This window comes from Tachyglossus aculeatus, chromosome 21, assembly GCF_015852505.1.
Source record: "Tachyglossus aculeatus isolate mTacAcu1 chromosome 21, mTacAcu1.pri, whole genome shotgun sequence".
In the NCBI taxonomy this organism is placed as follows: Eukaryota; Metazoa; Chordata; class Mammalia; order Monotremata; family Tachyglossidae; genus Tachyglossus; species Tachyglossus aculeatus.
In genome coordinates, this window is record NC_052086.1 from 23,184,298 (window position 1) to 23,207,768 (window position 23,471).

General features: G+C 46.6%; 1 protein-coding gene across 3 annotated transcripts in view; it reads right to left on the bottom strand.

The window, feature by feature from the left end:
- ATP2A2 (ATPase sarcoplasmic/endoplasmic reticulum Ca2+ transporting 2) overlaps nt 1-4,885 on the bottom strand; it is a 69,874-nt gene extending 64,989 nt beyond the window's left edge. For 2 of the 3 annotated variants that reach the window (XM_038762456.1, XM_038762455.1), the window contains exons 1-3: nt 4,298-4,884; nt 2,438-2,455; nt 2,019-2,101 (exon numbers count right to left, since the gene is read on the bottom strand). In XM_038762456.1, coding sequence (XP_038618384.1) covers nt 2,019-2,101; nt 2,438-2,455; nt 4,298-4,415 — 219 coding nt within the window. In that variant the 5' untranslated portion in view covers nt 4,416-4,884. Of the gene's footprint in view, nt 1-2,018; nt 2,102-2,437; nt 2,456-4,297 lie in introns of all 3 variants that reach the window. The other variant, XR_005455337.1, reaches the window with a different exon arrangement.
- Between the last annotated feature and the right edge of the window lie 18,586 nt (nt 4,886-23,471).

Below are 23,471 nucleotides of genomic sequence, written 5' to 3' on the forward strand. Positions count from 1 at the left end.
TGCTGAGGTTAATTTTACTGCAATATACACCTCTTGGTGAAACAACTAAGTGGTCCCTGGTGACGCTATTGGCCACACTTACAATACTGTTACTCCATCAGAAAAATCTCATAACTAGATTCCACTTCTGCCGTCAGGCTTGTACGTAAATAGAAAGCAGTTTACCAACATAACACAGTTTTCAGTAGGATACCCTTGCCCTTTTGGGGTAGCATTAATGAGGTGCACAAAGTCAGCTATACTGCCTACTTGTCCGGAGGAACAATTTATGCATGGTGTGTAGAGAAGTGGCTACCTCCAAGGAACTTGCCATACAAAGTTATTCTGCAAGCTTGCAAGCTTAATGAATCCACCCGCGCAGCTTCAGTTAGGTTAAAATGGCAGGTATATAGCAAGACAAAGCAAAAAAAATGATTTTCAATCTTACGGAATCATGGTGGAAGAAAGTGATGTTTGTAAAATGGCTTCCAACAAAATGAAGGTACTGTCAAACGCTAACTTTGGCACTATGAAAAGGGATTTTTATTTTTTCCATTGGTTTTACCCAACAGGGACTTGTGACAGATAAGGATACTGTAGTTTCCATTTTTACCTCAATTCTATTCATTTAAAACTATCTGATGTAAAACTGACTGGAAATCGAGAAGCAAACAGTTCTAAACAATGCCAATAGCTCAGCTGATCCCTTCCTATTTATAAAACACTTCTGTACCGCCTTTCACTCATCTCAAAAAAACAGGGCAGTGTTCAGTGTCAAAAAATGCTAGAAATAATATACAAAGTCAATTTAAAGTCTTATCACTACTTCTGAAATATTAAGGGTATAATCCCAACCCTTCTTTCCACTCAAATGCACAGACAATTTCATACTTCTCAAAAACATCTTCTGTAGGTAAAACAGGATATCTATAGACATCTACAGACAAGATGAATTCAGACCCTTGGCCAGCTGACAATACAAACGACCCCTGAATTCACCCCGAAACCATTTCAATTTTATGACCCCTAAAGCTGCCCCTGGCTGAAAATCAGAAGCAATGTACCTAGAGATTGCAGTGAGATGATCAGTTGGGTTTGGGGGAAGATAAAGCATTGTAAAGCTTTATTTTCTAGTTTCCTGGGGTAGGATAGATTTCCCCAATTTTTTCCCACGTCAAGTTTCCAAGAAAACAGACCTCCATCTACCCATTTGAACATTCTATCTCCCCATTAAATTCCAATCCTGCCAAATGCAAAAATTTGCTGAAACTATCAGACTCTAATTTGTCAAGTACAAAGATGTCCTCATCGCCTTATGCTTTCTCTCTGCATTTCTCTGGTTTCTTAGCAACTATACAGTGCACGCACACACACACACACACACACACACACACATGAATAAGGAAACCCTTACTCTATGAGCAGTCTTTAATCTAGAACCAGCAATACTGACTCCTACCAATGCCAGAGTCAGTCAAGACCAGGGGTCCATTTTAAATGAATAGCTTATCCTGAAGTTCAGTGACCAAATTTGGGCAACAGTAGTACCATCACTGCCGTCATCATTCTTGTCATCGGCAGGACAACAACTGTCACCTTGCTATTACCAGAAAGGGAAGGCAACTGGAATAGCCCCACAGCACAGTCTATTTACAGATTATAATGAACCCGACATTATCGTCCTATGATCCTCTCAAACACAGCATCGTTCCAGAGATATAAATAAATAAAACAAGATACAGCAGCCCAAAGCAATTTTTTTTTGTATTCCACAGCCGACATTTAAGGTTTCTAGATCCATTAGGGTTTTCGAATGTATTTAAGAAGGCACTGTCAGAGTAACCATTTTCCCCTCAGGAAATGGGCTTCATGCCTCCATATCGCTGGAGATGGTGATTCACAAAGTTCTTGCGAATATTGCACGAAGACTGCAAGTGGGAATGATTGCTCATCTGAGAGCTTTCAAAGCTTCTTGTCCTTCTTATGCAATGTTCTCAAGAAGTCAGTTTTTAAAAGTAAATGAACATCTTTATACTTACAAAAGATATACAGGCTGCCAGCAACAAAATTCTAACTAGTAAGTCTTCAAATTGTTCAATCACAAGCTCCAGTAATGTTTTTCCTGTAAGATAGCAAAGACGTTATTACCAATGAAAATAACAACAACAAGAGAAGCAGCGTGGCACAGTGGAGAGAGCATGGGCTTTGGAGTCAGAGGTCATGGGTTCAAATCCCGGCTCCGCCAATTGTCAGCTGTGTGACTTTGGCAAGTCACTTCAATGAGCCTCAGTTCCCTCATATGGAAAATGGGGATTAAGACTGTGAGCCCCCCGTGGGACAACCTGATCACCTTGTATCCCCCCCAGCGCTTAGAACAGTGCTTTGCACACAGTAAGCACTTAACAAATACCATCATTATTATTATTAACAAGCTGGTAAATATCATTTTGAGATGTACCTTCCTCCGCTGGTAATTCTGCAAGATGTGTAGATTTTCCAGGAACACGCCGAAAAGAAAAAAAGAGGAACATATTTTACCATTTATTCTGCATTTTTCAGAAAATGTTTCTGAACCAAAGCACAATTATTTTTAAGCTTTAAACCAGACCCCTCTCTAGATTGTAAGCTCCTTGTGGACAGGGAACATGTCTACCAACTATTATAGTGTACTCTCCCAAGCGCTTAATACAGTAAGTACTCAATAAACACCATTAATGACCATGCAGAAGTGGATCATAATGAATACCTTAAACTGGCTTCTTAGCATAAGAATATTTTATAACACAATGACCAAGAATGCGTGGCTTAGCGGAAGGAGCACGGGCTTGGGAGTCAAAGGTCGCGGGTTCTAATCCCAGCTCCGCCACTTGTCAGCTGTGTGGCTTTGGGCAAGTCACTTCATTTCTCTGGGCCTCGGTTACCTCATCTGGAAAATGGGGATGAAGACCGTGAGCCCCACGTGGGACAACCTGATCACCTTGTATCTAGCCCAGCTCTTAGAACAGTGCTTGGTACATAGTAAGCGCTTAACAAGTACCGCCATTATCATTATTATTATCTTAATTTTACAACTGAACTCTCATGTCTGGTCAGGAGCCCTAAAACGGATGAATTTCAGCCAAGTCATCACTCCTAGCAGCTGTGTAACTTTGGGAGAGGCACAAAGCGGGTAGAAAGAGGGTCAGGGGGTTCCCAAACTACGGTGATTCATTCGTATTGATCGAGCGCTTACTGTGTGCAGAGCGCTGCACTAAGCGCTTGGGAGAGTACAAATCGGCAACATATAGAGACGGTCCCTACCCAACAAGGGGCTCACGGCAATTCAGCCTCCTCCGAAATCGGAGAGGGGAGGGAGGGAGGGGGGAAATGTCGGCATGCATCTCATAAAACCTTTACCCCTGGTTGTGCAACTGAGCTGATTCCCTCTCGAATATAGTTATCTCTTTTGCGCATTTCTGCCCCTCCTCCCCTTCTCCATCCCTTCCCCACAGCACCCGTATATATGTATATATGTTTGTACGTATTTATTACTCTACCTATTTATTTACTTGTACATATCTATTCTATTTATTTTATTTTGTTAAATACGTTTTGTTCTCTGTCTCCCCCTTCTAGACTGCGAGCCCCCTGTTGGGTAGGGACCGTCTCTATATATTGCCAACTTGGACTTCCCAAGCGCTTAGTCCAGTGCTCTGCACCCAATAAGCGCTCAATACGACTGATTGATTGATTGAATTTTTGCTGGCATCGGGGCCAACTGGATCTTCACATCGCACATTTGCCCCCCTCCTTGCTGAAGGTCACGGTGGCCCATAAATCGGGATTAAATACGATCGGTCGTTCGCCCGACACGGGCTTTGGGCCTTCGTCCTCCCCCCCCGACGCCCCCTCCTCTCAATCAATCAAATTTATTGAGCGCTTACTGTGTGCAGAGCACTGTACTAAGCGCTTGGGAAGTCATAATAATAATTACGGCATTTGTTAAGCGCTTACTATGCGCAAAGCACTGTTCTAAGCGCTGGGTCCAAGTGGGCAACATATAGAGAGAGTCCCCACCCCACAGTGGGCTCACAGTCTAAAAGTCTCGGGGGGCACAGGTGGGGGAGCGGGGCTTGAACCCGGGTGCAGAAGAGAGAGCCCCACGAGGTGGAGTCTCCGTCGTCAGCCATCTTCTCTCCGTCTCCCTCATTCCGCCTTCTCCTCACACACACACACCCAGGGTGAGGCCCGGCGAGGAGAAGGACTGGAAATCAGGAAGGGGACCCCCCCTTCCCCGCATCCCCTCACCTCGGGCCACGGGGAGAGCGTCGGCCCTTACCGTTGGAACCCCACCTCTCCTTGAGCTTCTTGATCTGCTCCAGGCTCAGCCCGGTGCTCTCGTTGACGGCGAAGTGAGCCAACACCTCCTCCACGGTCTTTGTGTGCGCGTTCTCCATGACGGCGGCGGGGGCCCTGTTCTTCTCCTTCTCCTCCTCCTCCTCCTCCTCCTTCCTGGTCGGCCCGGCCTCCTTCCCCTTTCCGGCCTCAGCTCCGCGGCGGCCCCCTCCTCACACGCGCCGCCCCGGCGGGAGGCGAGGCAGCGACTGGGCCGATTCCAGCTTCTTCTTCCTCCTCCTTCCGCTGAATCACCTCACAATGGTCACGGCGGCGGCCCCCCTGTCCCTCACCCGGCCTGCCTCCCACCGCCCCCTCCTCCTCCCGCTCGGGGCGGTTGCCTCGGCAACCAACCGCTCCGGGGCAGTTGGATCCACCCGCCCCGCCTCAGAAGGCGAACGAAATGCCCCGGCGGCGGGCCGGGCGGGGAGGGACAGGCCGGGCGCGCTCGCTCTCCCTCACGACAGCCTCCCTCCCTTCCTCCCTCCCTCCTTCTGTGGCGGCGGGCGGAAGAGGATGGAAGCGCGGATCTCGACGCCGGCGGGCTGAGGCGGAGGCTGCTCTAATAGCATTTATTCAGCGCTGCCTCCCCTCTCGCAGCGGCGGCATGTGGACGCCGCTCATTGGCCGAGAGGCCCCATCTTGGCGCGGGCGGCTCGTCCCGGCCCCGCCCCGCTCCGCTGTTCCTCCTCTTCCTCTCCCCCCCCCGGCCCTCGCCGCCTCTCCTCTTGTCCTCGCGCCGCGCGGCGGCCCCGGCCCTGCGGACGCCTGCGGCTCGCGACGCCCGCCCGCCCGCCATTCCGCGCTGGAGGCCTCAGGGGGCTTCTCCCCCTTCTAGGCTGTGAGCCCGCGGTTGGGCAGGGACCGTCCCTATATGGTGCCGCCAAACGCTTAGTACGGTGCTCTCCACACGTTCAGCGCTCAATAAATACTGTTGAATGAATGAATAGAAGGGACTGAGGAGCGTGAGGGGGCTTCTCGCCCTTCTAGATTGAGAGCCCGGTGTTGGGCAGGAACCGTCTCTATATGGTGCCGCCAAACGCTTAGTACGGTGCTCTCCACACGTTAAGCGCTCAATAAATACGATTGAATGAATGAATGAAAGGGACACACACTAAGCGCTCAATAAATACGATTGAATGAATGAATGAAAGGGACAGACACTAAGCGCTCAATAAATACGATTGAATGAATGAATGGAAGGGACTGAGGGGCGTGAGGGGCGTGAGGGGGCTTCTCCCCCTTCTAGACTGTGAGCCCGGTGTTGGGCAGGGGCCGCCTCTATATGGTGCCGATGTGTCCTTCCCAAACGCTTCGTACGGTGCTCTCCACACGTTAAGCGCTCAATAAATACGATTGAATGAATGAATGAATGAAAGGGACACACACTAAGCGCTCAATAAATACGATTGAATGAATGAATGAAAGGGACACACACTAAGCGCTCAATAAATACGATTGAATGAATGAATGGAAGGGACACACACTAAGCGCTCAATAAATACGATTGAATGAATGAATGAAAGGGACACACTAAGCGCTCAATAAATACGATTGAATGAATGAATGAAAGGGACACACACTAAGCGCTCAATAAATACGATTGGATGAATGAATGAAAGGGACTGAAGGGCTTGAGGGGCGTGAGGGGGCTTCTCCCCCTTCTAGACTGTGAGGCCCGCGGTTGGGCAGGGGCCGTCTCTAGAGGGTGCCGCCAAACGCTTAGTACGGTGCTCTCCACACGTTAAGCGCTCAATAAATACGATTGAATGAATGAATGAAAGGGACACACACTAAGCACTCAATAAATACGATTGAATGAATGAATGGAAGGGACTGAAGGGCTTGAGGGGCCTGAGGGGGCTTCTCCCCCTTCTAGGCTGTGAGCCCGCCGTTGAGCAGGGACCGTCCCTATATGGTGCCGCCAAACGCTTAGTACGGTGCTCTCCACACATTAAGCGCTCAATAAATACTGTTGAATGAATGAATGGAAGGGACTGAGGGGCGTGAGGGGGCTTCTCCCCCTTCTAGGCTGTGAGCCCGCGGTTGGGCAGGGGCCGTCTCTAGAGGGTGCCGCCAAACGCTTAGTACGGTGCTCTCCACACGTTAAGCGCTCAATAAATACGATTGAATGAATGAATGAAAGGGACACACACTAAGCGCTCAATAAATACGATTGAATGAATGAGTGAAAGGGACACACACTAAGCCCTCAATACATATGACTGAATGAATGAATGAAAGGGATACACACTAAGCGCTCAATAAACACGATTGAATGAATGAATGACAGGGACTGAGGGGCGTGAGGGGGCTTCTCCCCCTTCTAGACTGTGAGGCCCGCGGTTGGGCAGGGACCGTCTCTAGAGGGTGCCGCCAAACGCTTAGTACGGTGCTCTCCACACATTCAGCGCTCAATAAATACTGTTGAATGAATGAATGGAAGGGACTGAGGGGCGTGAGGGGGCTTCTCCCCCTTCTAGGCTGTGAGCCAGCTGTTGGGCAGGGAACGTCTCTATATGGTGCCGATGTGTCCTTCCCAAACGCTTAGTACGGTGCTCTCCACACATTCAGTGCTCAATAAATACGATTGAATGAATGAATGAAAGGGACAGACACTAAGCACTCAAAAAATACGATTGAATGAATGAATGAAAGGGACTGAAGGGCTGGAGGGGCCTGAGGGGGCTTCTCCCCCTTCTACAATGTGAGCCCGTTGTTGGGTAGGGACCGTCTCTATATGGTGCCGATGTGTACTTCCCAAGCGCTTAGTACACTGCTCTGCACACATTAAACGCTCAATAAATACGATTGAATGAATGAATAAATACGATTGAATGAATGGATAAATACGATTGAATGAATGAATGACAGGGACTGAGGGGCGTGAGGGGGCTTCTCCCCCTTCTAGGCTGTGAGCCAGCTGTTGGGCAGGGGCCGTCTCTAGAGGTGCCGCCAAACGCTTAGTACGGTGCTCTCCACACATTCAGCGCTCAATAAATACGATTGAATGAATGAATGAAAGGGACACACACTAAGCGCTCAATAAATACGATTGAATGAATGAATGAAAGGGATTGAAGGGCTTGAGGGGCGTGAGGGGGCTTCTCCCCCTTCTAGACTGTGAGCCCGCGGTTGGGCAGGGACCGTCCCTATATGGTGCCGCCAAATGCTTAGTACGGTGCTCTCCACACGTTAAGCGTTCAATAAATACGATTGAATGAATGAATGGAAGGGACTGAGGGGCGTGAGGGGGCTTCTCCCCCTTCTAGGCTGTGAGCCCGCTGTTGGGGAGGGAACGTCTCTATATGGTGCCGATGTGTCCTTCCCAAACGCTTAGTACGGTGCTCTCCACACATTCAGTGCTCAATAAATACGATTGAATGAATGAATGAAAGGGACACACACTAAGCGCTCAATAAATACGATTGAATGAATGAATGAAAGAGACTGAAGGGCTTGGGGGCGTGAGGGGGCTTCTCCCCCTTCTAGATTGTGAGCCCGCGGTTGGGCAGGGACCGTCCCTATATGGTGCCGCCAAACGCTTAGTACGGTGCTCTCCACACGTTAAGCGCTCAATAAATACGATTGAATGAATGAATGGAAGGGACTGAGGGGCGTGAGGGGGCTTCTCTCCCTTCTAGACTGTGAGCCAGCTGTTGGGCAGGGGCCGTCTCTAGAGGTGCCGCCAAACGCTTAGTACGGTGCTCTCCACACGTTAAGCGCTCAATAAATACGACTGAATGAATGAATGAAAGGGACACACACTAAGCGCTCAATAAATACGATTGAATGAACGAATGAAAGGGACTGAAGGGCTGGAGGGGCCTGAGGGGACTTCTCCCCCCTTCTAGGCTGTGAGCCCGCGGTTGGGCAGGGGCCGTCTCTAGAGGGTGCCGCCAAACGGTTAGTACGGTGCTCTCCACACGTTAAGCGCTCAATAAATACGATTGAATGAATGAATGAAAGGGACACACACTAAGCGCTCAATAAATACGATTGAATGAATGAATGAAAGGGACACACACTAAGCGCTCAATAAATACGATTGAATGAATGAATGGAAGGGACTGAGGGGCGTGAGGGGGCTTCTCCCCCTTCTAGACTGTGAGCCCGCGGTTGGGCAGGGACCGTCTCTAGAGGGTGCCGCCAAACGCTTAGTACGGTGCTCTCCACACGTTAAGCGCTCAATAAATACGATTGAATGAATGAATGGAAGGGACTGAGGGGCGTGAGGGGGCTTCTTCCCCTTCTAGACTGTGAGCCCGCGGTTGGGCAGGGACCGTCCCTATATGGTGCCACCAAACGCTTGGTACGGTGCTCTCCACACGTTAAGCGCTCAATAAATACGATTGAATGAATGAATGAAAGGGACACACACTAAGCGCTCAATAAATACGATTGAATGAATGAATGAAAGGGACTGAAGGGCTTGAGGGGCCTGAGGGGGCTTCTCCCCCTTCTAGACTGTGAGCCCGAGGTTGGGCAGGGACCGTCTCTATATGGTGCCGATGTGTACTTCCCAAATGCTTAGTACGGTGCTCTCCACACATTCAGCGCTCAATAAATACGATTGAATGAATGAATGAAAGGGACACACACTAAGCGCTCAATAAATACGATTGAATGAATGAATGAAAGAGACTGAAGGGCTTGAGGGGCGTGAGGGGGCTTCTCCCCCTTCTAGACTGTGAGCCCGATGTTGGGCAGGGACCGTCTCTATATGGTGCCGATGTGTACTTCCCAAGCGCTTAGTACACTGCTCTGCACACAGTAAGCGCTCAATAAATACGATTGATTGATTGATTGATTAAGCACTCAATAAATACGATTGAATGAATGAATAAATACGATCGAATGAATGAATGAAAGGGACTGAAGGGCTTGAGGGGCCTGAGGGGGCTTCTCCCCCTTCTAGACTGTGAGCCCGCAATTGGTCAGGGACCGTCTCTATATGGTGCCGATGTGTACTTCCCAAATGCTTAGTACGGTGCTTTCCACACATTAAGCGCTCAATAAATAGTGTTGAATGAATGAATGGAAGGGACTGAGGGGTGTGTGGGGGCTTCTCCCCCTTCTAGACTGTGAGCCCGCAGTTGGGCAGGGACCGTTTCTAGATGGTGCCGATGTGTCCTTCCCAAACGCTTGGTACAGTGTTCTGCACACACTAAGCGCTCAATAAATACGAGTGAGTGAATGAATGGAAGGGACTGAGGGCCGTGAAGGGGCTTCTCCTCCTTCTAGACTGTGAGCCTGCAGCTGGGCAGGGACCATCTCTAAATGGTGCCGATGTGTACTTCCCAAATGCTTAGTATGGTGCTCTCCACACATTAAGCGCTCAATAAATACGATTGAATGAATGAATGAAAGGGACACACACTAAGCGCTCAATAAATACGATTGATTGAATGAATGAATGAATGAATGAATGAAAGGGACTGAGGGGCGTGAGGGGGCTTCTCCCCTTTCTAGACTGTGACCCCGTTGTTGGGCAGGGACCGTCTCTATATGGTGCCGATGTGTACTTCCCAAACGTTTAGTACGGTGCTCTCCACACATTAAGCGCTCAATAAATACGATTGAATGAATGAAAGGGACTGAAGGGCTTGAGGGGCCTGAAGGGGTTTCTCCCCCTTCTAGACTGTGAGCCCGTTGTTGGGCAGGGACCGTCTCTATATGGTGCCGGTATGTACTTCCCAAGCGCTTAGTACAGTGCTCTGCACACATTAAGCGCTCAATAAATACAATTGAATGAATGAATAAATATGATTGAATGAATGAATGAATGAGAGGGACTGAAGGGCTTGAGGGGCGTGGGGGGGCTTCTCCCCCTTCTAGACTGTGAACCCGGTGTTGGGCAGGAACCATCTCTATATGGTGCCGATGTGTACTTCCCAAACACTTAGTACAGTGCTCTGCACACATTAAGCGCTCAATAAATACGATTGAATGAATGAATGAAAGGGACTGAAGGGCTTTAGGGGCGTGAGGGGGCTTCTCCCCCTTCTAGACTGTGAGCCCGATGTTGGGCAGGGACCATCTATATATGGTGCCGATGTGTCCTTCCCAAACGCTTAGTACAGTGCTCTGCACACATTAAACGCTCAATAAATACTGTTGAATGAATGAATGGAAGGGACTGAGGGGCATGAGGGGGCTTCTCCCCCTTCTAGACTGTGAGCCGGGTGTTGAGCAGGGACTGTCTCTAGATGGTGCCGCCAAACGCTTAGTACGGTGCTCTCCACACATTAAGTGCTCAATAAATACGATTGAATGAATGAATGGAAGGGACTGAGGGGCATGAGGGGCCTTCTCCCCCTTCTAGGTTGTGAGCCCGGTGTTGGGCAGGGGCTGTCTCTATATGGTGCCGATTTGCACTTCCCAAGCGCTTAGCACAGTGCTCTCCACACATTAAGCGCTCAATAAATACGATTGAATGAATGAATGAAAGGGACACACACTAAGCGCTCAATAAATACGATTGAATGAATGAATGAAAGGGACTGAAGGGCTTGAGGGGTCTGAGGGGGCTTCTCCCCCTTCTAGACTCTGAACCCGTTGTTGGGTAGGGACTGTCTCCATATGGTGCCGATGTGTACTTCCCAAGTGCTTAGTACAGTGCTCTGCACACATTAAGCGCTCAATAAATACGATTGAATGAATGAATGGAAGGGACTGAGGGGCTTGAGGGGCATGAGGGGGCTTCTCCCCCTTCTAGACTGTGAGCCCGTTGTTGGGCAGGGGCCGTCTCTATATGGTGCCGATTTGCACTTCCCAAGTGCTTAGTACAGTGCTCTGCACACACTAAGCGCTCAATATATACGATTGAATGAATGAATGAAAGGGACACACACCAAGCGCTCAATAAATACGATAGAATGAAGGAGTGAATGAAACGGACTGAAGCGCTTGAGGGGCCTGAGCGGGCTTCTCCCCCTTCTAGACTGTGAGCCCATTGTGGGGCAGGGACCATCGCTATATGGTGCTGATTTGTACTTCCCAAGCGCTTAGTACAGTGCTCTGCACACACTAAGCACTCAATAAATACGATTGAATGAATGAATGAAAGGGACACACTAAGCGTTCAATAAATACTATTGAATGAATGAATGAAAGGGATTGAGGTGCCTGAGGGGGCTTCTCTGTCTTCTAGACTGTGATCCCATTGTTGGGCAGAGACCGTCTCTATTTGTTTCCGATTTGTACTTCCAAGGCGCTTAGTCCAGTGCTCTGCACACAGTAAGCGCTCAATAAATACGATTGAATGAATGAATGAATGAAAGGAGGTGAGGGCCTGAGGAGCTGAGGGGGCTTCTCCCCCTTCTAGACTGTGAGCCCATTGTTGAGTAGGGACCATCTCCCAAGCGCTTAGTATAGTGCTCTGCACACTGTAAGTGCTCAATAAATACGATTGAATGAATGAATGAATGAATGAATGTGAGGGGCTAAGGGGCAGGGAGCCAGACCTCAAGCCGGAGAGGCCTTGTCCGGGGGTCGTCGTCTGACATCGCTTGTCCGCACTCTGGTCATTGCCCTGATGGTTTGGACGGGGTTTAACGCACACCCCAGTTACCGCGATTATTCCACACAAAAGGGTAGCCCGCAATTGCTATTATTAGTCCACACAAAAGGCTGGGGAGGGGACGAGAGGGGCGAGATTGGAACTCAGTGGGTCAGAGCCCAGGTTAGTTGGCAGTTTCCTTGGTCTTAGCCCTTTGCCCTTTCTCAAGACTTGAGTGGGATCCCTATCTACTGGGAAGAAGATGAAAAACCGAAACACTCCTTAGGCAAACTCTGCCCCACGGGACACTACTTCATCTTGTTCCCCACTTATGGCACAGACTTTGGAACTGGAGTGGCAATCACCAAGGAAATCTCCGACTTCCTCCTTTCTTCCTACTCGCCCGCACCATCTGATCTTTTGTTACAACGACAGAGGAGGTGAATACTGCTCAAGAAAAAAGCAGAGTCCTAGCCCTACTGCTAGCCAATGTGTGGCCTTGGGCAAATCCCCTAACCTCTATGGGCCTCAGTTTCCTCATCTGTAAAATGGGGATAAAACGGATTGTGAATCTGGTGTGGAACGGGACTGTCTGATTTCATAACCTTGTCCCTAACCTAGCAGTTAGCCATAGTAAGAAAATAATAACAATAATAATATTAGCGGGACTCTTCTCACCCCACCAAAATCCTTCATATTTTGAGGCAGTCATTTGAGCACCTACTCTGTGCAGAGCACTATTCGAAGCCCTTTCAAGAAAGTACCATAGGGTTAGTTCACAAATTCTTAACTTTCTGAGTGATATGTCTGTAAGAAGCAGCCTGGGAGTCAGGAGGCCATGGTACTAATCCCAGCTCTGCCCCTTATCTGCTGTGTAGCCCTGGGTGAGCCACTTCACTTCTCTGGGCTTCAGTTACCTCACTGTAAAATGGGGATTGAGACTGTGAGCCCCATGGGGGACAGGGGCTGTGTCCAACCTGATTTGCTTGGTATCCTCCTGGCACATAGTACAGTACCTGGCACATAGTAAGCGCTTTCCCCCCGGGCCTGGAATGCCCTCCCTCTGCCCATCCGCCAAGCTAGCTCTCTTCCTCCCTTCAAGGCTCTGCTGAGAGCTCACCTCCTCCAGGAGGCCTTCCCAGACTGAGCCCCTTCCTTCCTCTCCCCCTCGTCCCCCTCTCCATCCCCCCCATCTTACCTCCTTCCCTTCCCCACAGCACCTGTATATATGTATATATGGTTGTACATATTTATTACTCTATTTATTTATTTATTTTATTTGTACATATCTATTCTATTTATTTTATTTTGTTAGTATGTTTGGTTTTGTTCTCTGTCTCCCCCTTTTAGACTGTGAGCCCACTGTTGGGTAGGGACTGTCTCTATATGTTGCCAATTTGTACTTCCCAAGCGCTTAGTACAGTGCTCTGCACATAGTAAGCGCTCAATAAATACAATTGATTGATTGATTGATTGATTAACAAATGTCATTATTATTCCAAATATATGTACATACTACATCTCTCAGCAAGCCCCTGCCCTACCGCACATAAAGGACAAATTTCTCCCATGGATGAGGTGAAGCAATGCAATATGAGCACTTTATTGGCCAAAAAACTCCACATGTGCTGACAAAAAAAAAAGTTTCTATTTGGGTTTACTCTACCACTTGTCTCCTTTAGACATTACAGGTAGAGGTACTGGAACCTCCAAAAAGCAATTAGATCAGAATAAAGTACTTAGTGGTCATTTACCAACCCTACTGTTAGAAAAAAAGGATTAATGCCTTAGTGATGGGTTACATTGATTCTCTGTCACTTTAACCACAAGGTGATTTGAAGGGGGATGTTTTGCTCCAAATCACACACTAGGTCGTGCATATTTTGTTCACCAAACTAAAGTAAGCCCCCAGACAAAGTCCAGTGATTTCCATATATTTTAGGAACTTTCTGCAACCTGGGATTTGAAAGGAAGAGTAAACTGACCCTTCTTTCAGCAAGTAGAAGTAGAAAGTAGATTGTTATTGAGATGCATTTTGCCACCCAGTCTGCCCGTGGCCAATGCATAAAGCAGGGTCAGGTGAACTCAGCCGTCCCAACTGGACCAGCCTGAAGTCTTGAAGTGGATTAGTTCTTCCAGCAGATGCAGATAACACTGCAAGGCCCGGCTGAAAGGCTCAGAAATGTCATTTCATTTAGTTTAATTACTTCCAAGGAGTGGAACTTGGCACACAGTTGGGATCGGTACCTGGAAGAAGATCAAAAAAGAAAAACCTCACACAAAACAACAATTCTTTTTCTTGTCTTTAGTGATTTATCAGAAGCAAGGAGGAGGCTGGTCAAGTCAGACTAAAAGCTTTCAAGAGTAGCATGTGATGGTTTCCCAGGGGGTCTTAAAGGTGGAAAGCGGCTCATGGTTCATTTTCTTGTGGCACATGGTTAGTTCTTACCAATTCTCTTCTCCTTTTTTGGTTATCTCAGTATCTCCAGGAGTCCTTATGGAGAGTCCTAAACACACCTGAGCAGGACGGCTTACACACCAATACTGATTTGTTCGTTAGAACTGGGTTCTATTTCCACCTCTACCCTGTGACTCATAGGCCAAATCTGCCCAAGACAAATGTATTTGAAGGAACATTCTTTTCCGCGTCTATCGCCTGGGGACAAACCAAAATTGTTTGTAGAATATGCTTCAGATAGAGGCAAAGTTTGCAGAACAATATATCACTGGCCTCCTCCTGAGCCTGTTCTGGGAACTGTGATATCAGCATGTCCCTATAATCAACAGACAAAATTTTGGTCTTTTCCAGTTCCCAGCCTTGTCTAACTCCGGCCGCTCAGGGTGGATGCAGGACATAGACTCCAGCACTCCTAGGGAGCAACTGCCAATCAGGTAGACTGCAGGGTCACTCTGGAAACACACTCAAGCGTACAGTTACGTAGCCAAACAGCATGTTCTGCACTGGCTCAAACAAATGGCTTTCAGCCACTGTAGGAAATTTACAACCAAAAATGAGTTGGATTAAAAATGAAATTGTGATTCCTCGTGCCCCTTCAAATGTGAGTTGGAGATTTTCATTTTCCCGTATGAATATTGTTGGATTATTATTGTGTTATTATATTATTGTACGAATAGTGTTGGAGAAGGCTTTTGCGAATACCGTGGACTGCCAAAAAAACAAACAAATGGATTTGGGAGCAAATTAAACCAAAGTGGTCTTTGGAAGGCCAAATGATTCAACTTATATTAGCATATTTTGGACACATAATCAAGAGGACTAATTCTCTGCATTCATTCACTCATTCAATCGTATTTATTGAGCGCTTACTGTGTGCAGAGCACTGTACTAAGCGCTTGGGAAGTACAAGTTGGCGACATCTAGAGATGGTCCCTACCCAACAGTGGGCTCACAGTCTAGAAGGGGGAGACAGACAACAAAACAAACCATATTAACAAAATAAAATAAATAGAATAAATATGTACAAATAAAATAAATAAATGGAGTAATAAATACATACAAACATATATGCAGGTGCTGTGGGGAGGTGAAGGAGGAAAGGCGAGGGGGGATGGGGGGGAGAGGAAGGAGGGGGCTCAGTCTGGGAAGGCCTCCTGGAGGAGGTGAGCTCTCAGTTCCCCGCCTACTGCCGGGCTCCTCTTCTGGAAGAAAGGAGGGGACGTGGGGTGGGGTGGGAAACAAAGCTGCAGGCTGCTTCCAAGTTTTGGGTCTCAGAAGTAACCCCCCCAGAGAGGCGGGGGGTCCCCCGGACCCCCTTATCAGGGGTTGGTTCTAAGAGCCAAAGTGTCACTAGGGAGAGCTTGCGGTGCCTCTCTTCCCCACTACCCCTGTATCTGCCAGATTCCAAGTGGCCTCACCCACTTTCCTGCTTCTCCCACCACCCAACCACACCCTCTGTCTGCCTTCGGCCCCAAACTGGCCACCTCACTGCCACCGTTCTACGTGGCCCGGCTGCTTGCTGCTCTTCTTGCCTTTGGCCTTGGTTCCTCCACCTCTCTGCTACCTCCCTCACCTAATGGACGATGACCTTTGATTGCTGATCGGCCAACGATCCATCCTCGATGATCGTTTCTTTCCAATCAGAAGTTCGACATTTAACGACACGTGGTACGCTATTCCCCTCGGACCTTCGATTTTTTTCCCGTAGCAAAATAAAAAATGAGGGGGGAAAAAAAACCCCAAACGCTACTCTGCAGAAGACACTAATGCTAGGAAAAGTAAGGGAAAGCATGGAAAAGGCAGACCAGCAGCTAGATGCATAGAGACCATAACAACAATAACGGAAGACCCATTAGAAAGGTTGCGGATTATGGTAGAGGACAGGACGTTCTGGAGAAAGTATATCCATGGGGGCGCTATGAATTGGGAATGACTCAAAGGCACATAATAATAATAATAATAATAATGAGGCCTCTGCATGACCCTGGACAAAGTCTCTTTCTGTCCTTTACCTTACTTTCCTCAGCTGGGAAATGTGAGATAAGATCCTTCAAGTCTCACAGATATATTTTGAGGATTAGATTTCTAAAAGCAAAGTTATGAAGCATCATCATCATCATCATCAATCGTATTTATTGAGCGCTTACTGTGTGCAGAGCACTGTACTAAGCGCTTGGGCAATACAAGTTGGTAACATGAAGCAGTTTGAACTTCTCCGAGATGGAGTGTTTAAGAGGAGCAGCGTGGCTCAGTGGAGAAGAGCACGGGCTTTGGAGTCAGAGGTCATGGGTTCGACTCCTGGCTCTGCCACCTGCCTGCTGTGTAACCTTGGGCAAGTCACTTAACTTCTCTGAGCCTCAGTTACCTCATCCGTAAAATGGGGATTAAGACTGTGAGCCCCATGTGGGGCAACTTGATCACCTTGTATCCAGCGCTTAGAACAGTGCTCTGCACATAGTAAGCGCTTAACAAATACCATTATTATTATTATTTATTATTATTATTACTGTTGTTCCTGTTTCTGCCCATTAAAGCTCCTGGGGATGCAAAAAATATCCCTCCAGAGATGTGAAAGGGGAAACAGGCATCCTTCATCCCTTCTCCGATGCTCCTTTCAATTCTGTTTCTAATGAAGACTAATCAACTGGTGAGTAGACTTCTGCTCTCCTACGGGCATCCCTTAACAATGTGGGCATTAGTATTTTCCTCAGAGGGAGTGAAATAGCCAGAGCCCCTCAGCCCCCGATGGCTTGCTCTAGACTGGAGTTGTCCACAGGAAGATCTGGGCAGGGGAAAGTACTCCTGTTCAGGAATGCCTACAGAGAGGCAAGACAGTTCCTGCCCCATCATGAATTCCAGATCCAGATTCCTTTAGAACCAGAACCTGGAGGGGGTCCTGAAAGGAGAAATTAAACATAAGGAAACAGAACTGAGGACTTTTGTACCCCTGTTCTGCAGGGCTTTGGGCTGGTTCACTTTTTAGTAATCTTAAAATTTTATCTTCTAGTCTTTCCAAGCATGTTTTTTTATGTCTCAGAAGAGTAATTCTGTTCTTCTTTTGTGGGAAGAATTAGTTTACAACCCATATCAAGGGCAAAAGCAGTGTTTCTCTACCATTGTTCCAAGTGTGTAAGAAAAAAAAAGCCTTGTTGATTATAGAAGCTTTTAAAGGCTGAATAAAACTCCAGTGTATTAATCCAGTGTACATGGGAAGCAGCGTGGCCTAGTGAATAGAGCATGGGCCTAAGAGTCAGAAGGATCTGGATTATAATTCCAGTTTTGCCATCTGTTTGCTGTGTGACCTTGGGCAAGTCACTTCGCTTCTTGGGGCTTTGGTTCCGTCATTCAGTCATTCATTCAATCGTATTTATTGAGCGCTTACTGTGTGCAGAGCACTGTACTAAGCACTTGGGAAGTACAAGTTGGTCATCTGTAAAATGGGGATTAAGACTGCGAGCCCCAAGTGGGACATGGACTATGTCCTACCTGATTTGCTTGTATCTACCCCCGTGCATAGTACAGTGCCTGGCACATAGTAAGCGCTTAACAAATACTATTATAACTATTATTATTATTATTATCACTATTATTAAGTCCCTGACCTGGATCAATCAATCAATCAATATTTATTGAGTGCTTACTGTATGCAGAGCACTGTATTAAACTCGAGAGAGTACAACTTATCAGACATATTACTGGCCCACAAAGGGCGTACAGTCTAGTGGGGGAGACAGCAATTAAAATAAATTATGTAGCCAAACAGCAAGTTCTGCACTGAGTGGGGCTGAGGGTGGGATGAATATCAAGTGCTTAAAGGGAACAAATCCAAGCACTAGGGAGAGGGAGAGGGAGTAGTGGAAATGGATCACTCCTATTGTCTAGCTTAGGGGCCATATCAAATGAACTCTCAAATCCCCAGCAGATTTGGGTTACCCCATCTCTGAGACACCTTAAGGAGCTCCTTTTCCTGCTGTTATGCTCCCTTCTCTGAAAGCTATCTCCCTTCTACTCTCGATGAATCCGTCAGTGGTAGTTTTTAAATCCAGTAGTTAGCCCTGTACTAACTACCGGATTAGGGGCCGAGTCACCACTTTTTATCAGCTCTCCCATGGCCATACTCCTGTATGCAATGGAAGGCATGCCTCTGGGCATGAACTAGGATGGTGACCATTATGGGCCCTTGGGAATACCAGACAAAGAGACACACACAATGTGACGAAGGCACGAAGGCAGGCACGAGGCGTAAGATGATGATGGTATAAATACACCAAGTTTACTGGAACAAAACCCCCATTCTTCCAGAGTAGTGGCATTCCCCTCCTGAGGCACAAGCACCATGCCAGTGCCATGGTGGTGGGAGGCTGGGCATAATAGTTTAAAATTAAAATACTGGACAAAAAGATGTCTAGCCATATCCATACCAGCCAGGGAAAAAAACAGCTGAAAACTGGGTGGATGGCCTCTTAACACTGACCTATGTAACCTCTTTAGGCAGGGCTTGAGGAAGTCTTGTGGCAACTCCTGTTGTGCGGAGGGAAGAATCAATGTTCCCACCACATTTATGTACATATCTCTAAGTTATATATTACAAATTACTTATTTTGTTTATATTAATGTCTGTCTCCCTCTCCTGACTGTAAGCCCGTTAAGGGAAGGGAACGTATCTGCTAATTCTGTCGTACTGTACTCTCCCAAGCAGTTAGCACACACGCTGCACAAAGGGAAGCAGCATGGCTTTTCCCCGGCATGGCCAGGGGAAAGAGCACAATCCTGGAAATCAGGAGACCTGAGTTCTAATACTGGCTCTGCCACTTGCCTGCTGAATGACCTTGGTCAAGTCACTTGACTTTTCTGTGCCTCAGGTCTCTCACCTGTAAAATAGGAGTTCAATATCTGCTCTCTCTCCTACTTTGACTGTGAGTCCCCTGTGGGACAGAGAATTATCTGACTGTCTGATTATCTTGTATCTGCCCCAGCGCTTAGTGCAATGTTTGGCACATAGTAACAAGTACCACAATCATTAAACTTTGAGTAGATATATGGCGGAGTTGAGCTAGGACCCAGGCCTCCTGACTCCCAGCTTCCTACACTCTCCACTAGACTCTGCTCTCTCCCTAGGTTTCAGGCTCAATTTTCCAGAGACAGAAAAGTCTAGTGTTCCAAACCCACAAAGGTCCTTCGCTCCTGAAATTACTGTTATTACAATGTTAGATCCAGCAGCTCAATCTTAAAAACAAGAAGCCATACAGCAGTGCCATATGTAGAGCTGTGAATTGGTTTTTTAAATTGTAGTTCCCTGATGGGATATTGTAGTTTAAATATAAAACCTGTTCCTCCATGAAGTCTTTGATTTCATGGAAACATGTTAAAAGTTGGTTTTCTCTCCCCCAACCTGCCCTTTAAGATGCACCTATCCTACAGGATGGTACTTAAAATATCAAGATGAAATGGCTGCATAAGCACAGTCAAAAAATGAAGAGACTATATGTGATTTTAAGTTTAAATAATCGCGTTAGTCTGACTGACTGCTCAATTCTCAGGTAGCTGAGTTTTACTGTAGTAGCAGCAGCCCCAGCAGCAGCAGAATTGACGGTAGAGTTTCAGTCGGCAGAGCCCCGAGGACCGTGACTGTGAGGGATAATCTTGCAGTGGACCGAATCCTAGAATAGGATCATTGTTCCCAAGCTGTCCAGCGGGCTCCCTCCCTTTCCAACAATCAGAAAAGGGCAGAGAAGTGTGGTGAGCTGGTTTTTGATTGTCCTCCTGTGACATTTACCTACCATAATCATAAAAGGGTGCTAGATTAGTTGCCCTTCCAACGACTTTGCAGTTTTCTCCAGATTTCTGAATAAGGAGAATCTTGTGTCTCCTCCCAGAAGTATGTTTCACACAATCCAATCTGAGCCAAGAGGAATTGATGCATTTTTTCCCCCCATCTGGCCTAAGCAATCTGCTAAATCTAGGGCAATTTTCCTTCTCCATCACGCAACATCAACTTCCTCAGCCTCTTCTTCCTTTCAAGTTCTTCACTGGGGTCTTCGCCTTCAAAGCCCTTTCCCACTCAGGCTCTTGGTTTTTGGCTTCACTCCACCCTTCCTCTTTATCCCTCACTTCCTTTCTGCCTTCTCTTCAGCTTATTTTGTCTCTTTTATCTTGGGTTTTGACCCTCTCTTCATGCACTCTCATCTGATATGTAGTTGGAACAGTCTCCAACCCCTTCGTATCTCTCTGCTTTGAAGCTGGATTGTTTCTCTTTACCCTCCTGTGTGGACACTTCCATCCATGCCTCACTGACCATCTAACCCATTGCAAGATCTTGGATGAACTGTGGCTCAAAATTATCCCTATCCCAGCCTCTTGCCAGCCAAAATGCAACAGAGGTTACTTGAATAAGTTCTTCGGTCTTCACTCTCGGCATTCAAATCTTTATGTCTCTCAGGTGGGTCTGCTTCGGGTGGGTGGGGGATAGGGTGAAGTTGAGAAAACAGCAGGCTCTCCATCGCGTTCTTTGGCGGGAGATGTTTGCAAACATTAGATGTTCTTCTGTGACTCATTAGGCGAGCACAGAATGTCATCTTCCTGGAATTCAGCCAGTGGATTGCCTCCTCCCACACCCCAAAAAATTAAAACAAATCTCTCACACAGAGCTGTGGTTTTAGTAAGATGAAACTGCGTTAGGTGTGTAGATGGAATATCTTGGCCTTCATAATCCTTGCTCTAATGGAAAACTTGGCGATTAGACTGGGGAGGGAACGGCTGTTAGTGATGTAAGCTCGCTGTGGGCAGGGAATATCTCTACCAGCTCTGTTATAGTGTACTCTCCCAAGCACTTAGTACAGTGCTCTGGACACAGTAAGCGTTTAATAAATATGCTTGATTGATTGATGATTAGACTAGCAAAAACCCAAGTCGTATCGCCATGGCTTTCAGGATATGAAGGGCACCAATCAATCAATAATATTAAGCCTAATAATAATAATAATAATAATAATAATACTAGTGATATTTGTTAAGCACTACAGTGTGCCAGGCACTGTTCTAAGTGCTGGGGTAGATACAAATTAATCAGATAGCACACAGTCTCTGTCCCACATGGGGCTCACAGTCTAAACAGGAGGGAGAAGAGGAATTGAATCTCCACTTTACAGTTGAGGAAACTGAGGCACAGGGAAGTTAAGTGACTTCCCTAAGGTCACACAATAGACAAGTGGCACAGCCAGGATTAGAACCCAGAATCTCTGACTTCCAGGTGCTTCTCTGTTCCCTGTTGCCAACTTGTACTTCCCATGCGCTTAGTACAGTGCTCTGCACACAGTAAGCACTCAATAAATATGATTGATTGATTGATTGATTCCCTGTACCTTGTACACTGTACTGTACAGAGCACTGTATTAAGCACTTGGGAGAGAACAATGGACTAGAATTAACCCGTCCTCTACCTTGTAACTCTCACAGACTGAGGCCATTCTTTATTTAATTCATATATAAAAATGTACCCATCAGCACAGCCTTTTACAATACATTGGAATCTCTCAAAGGAAGTGGTTTACCCAGCTGAAAGTACTGCATTTGAAATCCAACTCTGTTTTCCGTCACGCATCCACAATGGCTTCAATTTCTCCTTACATCTCCCTCCTTCTTCAGTGAGGATTTGAGGGAAAGATGAACCAAATATTTGCCTGCAAAGTAGTAGTAATAATGGTAGTAATGTTGTTTTTTTTTTAGAACCTACTGAGGGCCATGCACTGTACTAAGCTGCTTGAAAAAGTACAACAGAAGCACAAAACACATTCCTTGGGCTCAAGGAGTTTACATTCTAATGTGAGGAGACAGTCATAAAAAATATTTACAAGCAGATTCCAAATATGCAAGATGCTAATCAAGAATCAAGAATTTGGAAAATTAATCTTCTAAAAAAAATCTATGGACCTATATTACAAGGTTGACCAATGTGCTTCCTCCTTGAGGTCTAACAAATCATTAAAATGAACTCATCAAAATAGTCAAATGGCCCTAAAGAGTTAATTTGGTAGGTTAGCCCCACTTTTCCTCATCTCCCACTCCCTCCTGCATCGCCCTGGCATGTTCCCTTTGCTCTCCCCCTCTCTCCACCTAGCCCCCCAGCATTTATATATATATATCATATATCTGTGATTTTATTTATTTGTATTGATGTCAGTCTCCCCCCACCCAGACTGTGAGCTCGTTGTAGGCAGGTAATGTCACTGTTTATTGTTGTACTTTCCCAAGGGCTTAGTACAGTGCGCTGCACACTGTACACTTAATAAATACAATTTAATGAATGAATGAATGAATGAATGGTGGGCAGGGAACATGTCCGCTAACTCTGCTCAATCAATCAATGAATTGTATTTACTGAGAGCTTTGGACATTTGATATTCGCTCCACCCCCAGCCCCATAGCATTTATGTACATATCTTTAAATTATTTATTATAAATTATTTATTCATATGAATGTCTGCCTCCCCCTCTAGTCTGTAAGTTCATTTTGGGTATTTTGGGCAGGGAACGTGTCATTTGTATTGTACTCTCTGAAGCATTTAGAACAGTGCTGTGCACATAGTAAGTGCTCAATAAATACCAGTGATTTATTTATTTATTTATTCATATTTATTGAGTGCTTTCTGTGTGCAGAGCACTGCACTAAACATTTGGGAGAGTACAATACAACAACTGATACTGTGTGCAGAGAGTGCAATATAAAAGAGTTGGAAGACATGTTCCCTGCCCACAGTGAGCTTACAGTCTAGAGTGGGGAGGCAGACATTAATATAAATAAATAATTTATGGATATGAAATCATCATCATAATAATAATTGTTGCAATAATAATAAGTATGGTATTTGTTAATCACTTACTTTGTGCCAAGCACTGTTCTAAATTCTGGGGTAGATACAAGGTAATCAGGTTGTCCCACATAGGGTTCACACTTTTAATCCCCATTTTGCTGATGAGATAACTGAGGCACAGACAAGTTAAGTGACTTGCTCAAGGTCACACAGCAGACAAGTGGCAGAGCCGGGATTAGAACCCACATCCTCTGACCCCCAAGCCCGGGCTCTTTCCACTAACTCATGCTGCTTTGCTTTCTAGGTGCCAGGCACTGTGCCAAGTGTGGGGTAGATACAAGATAATCAG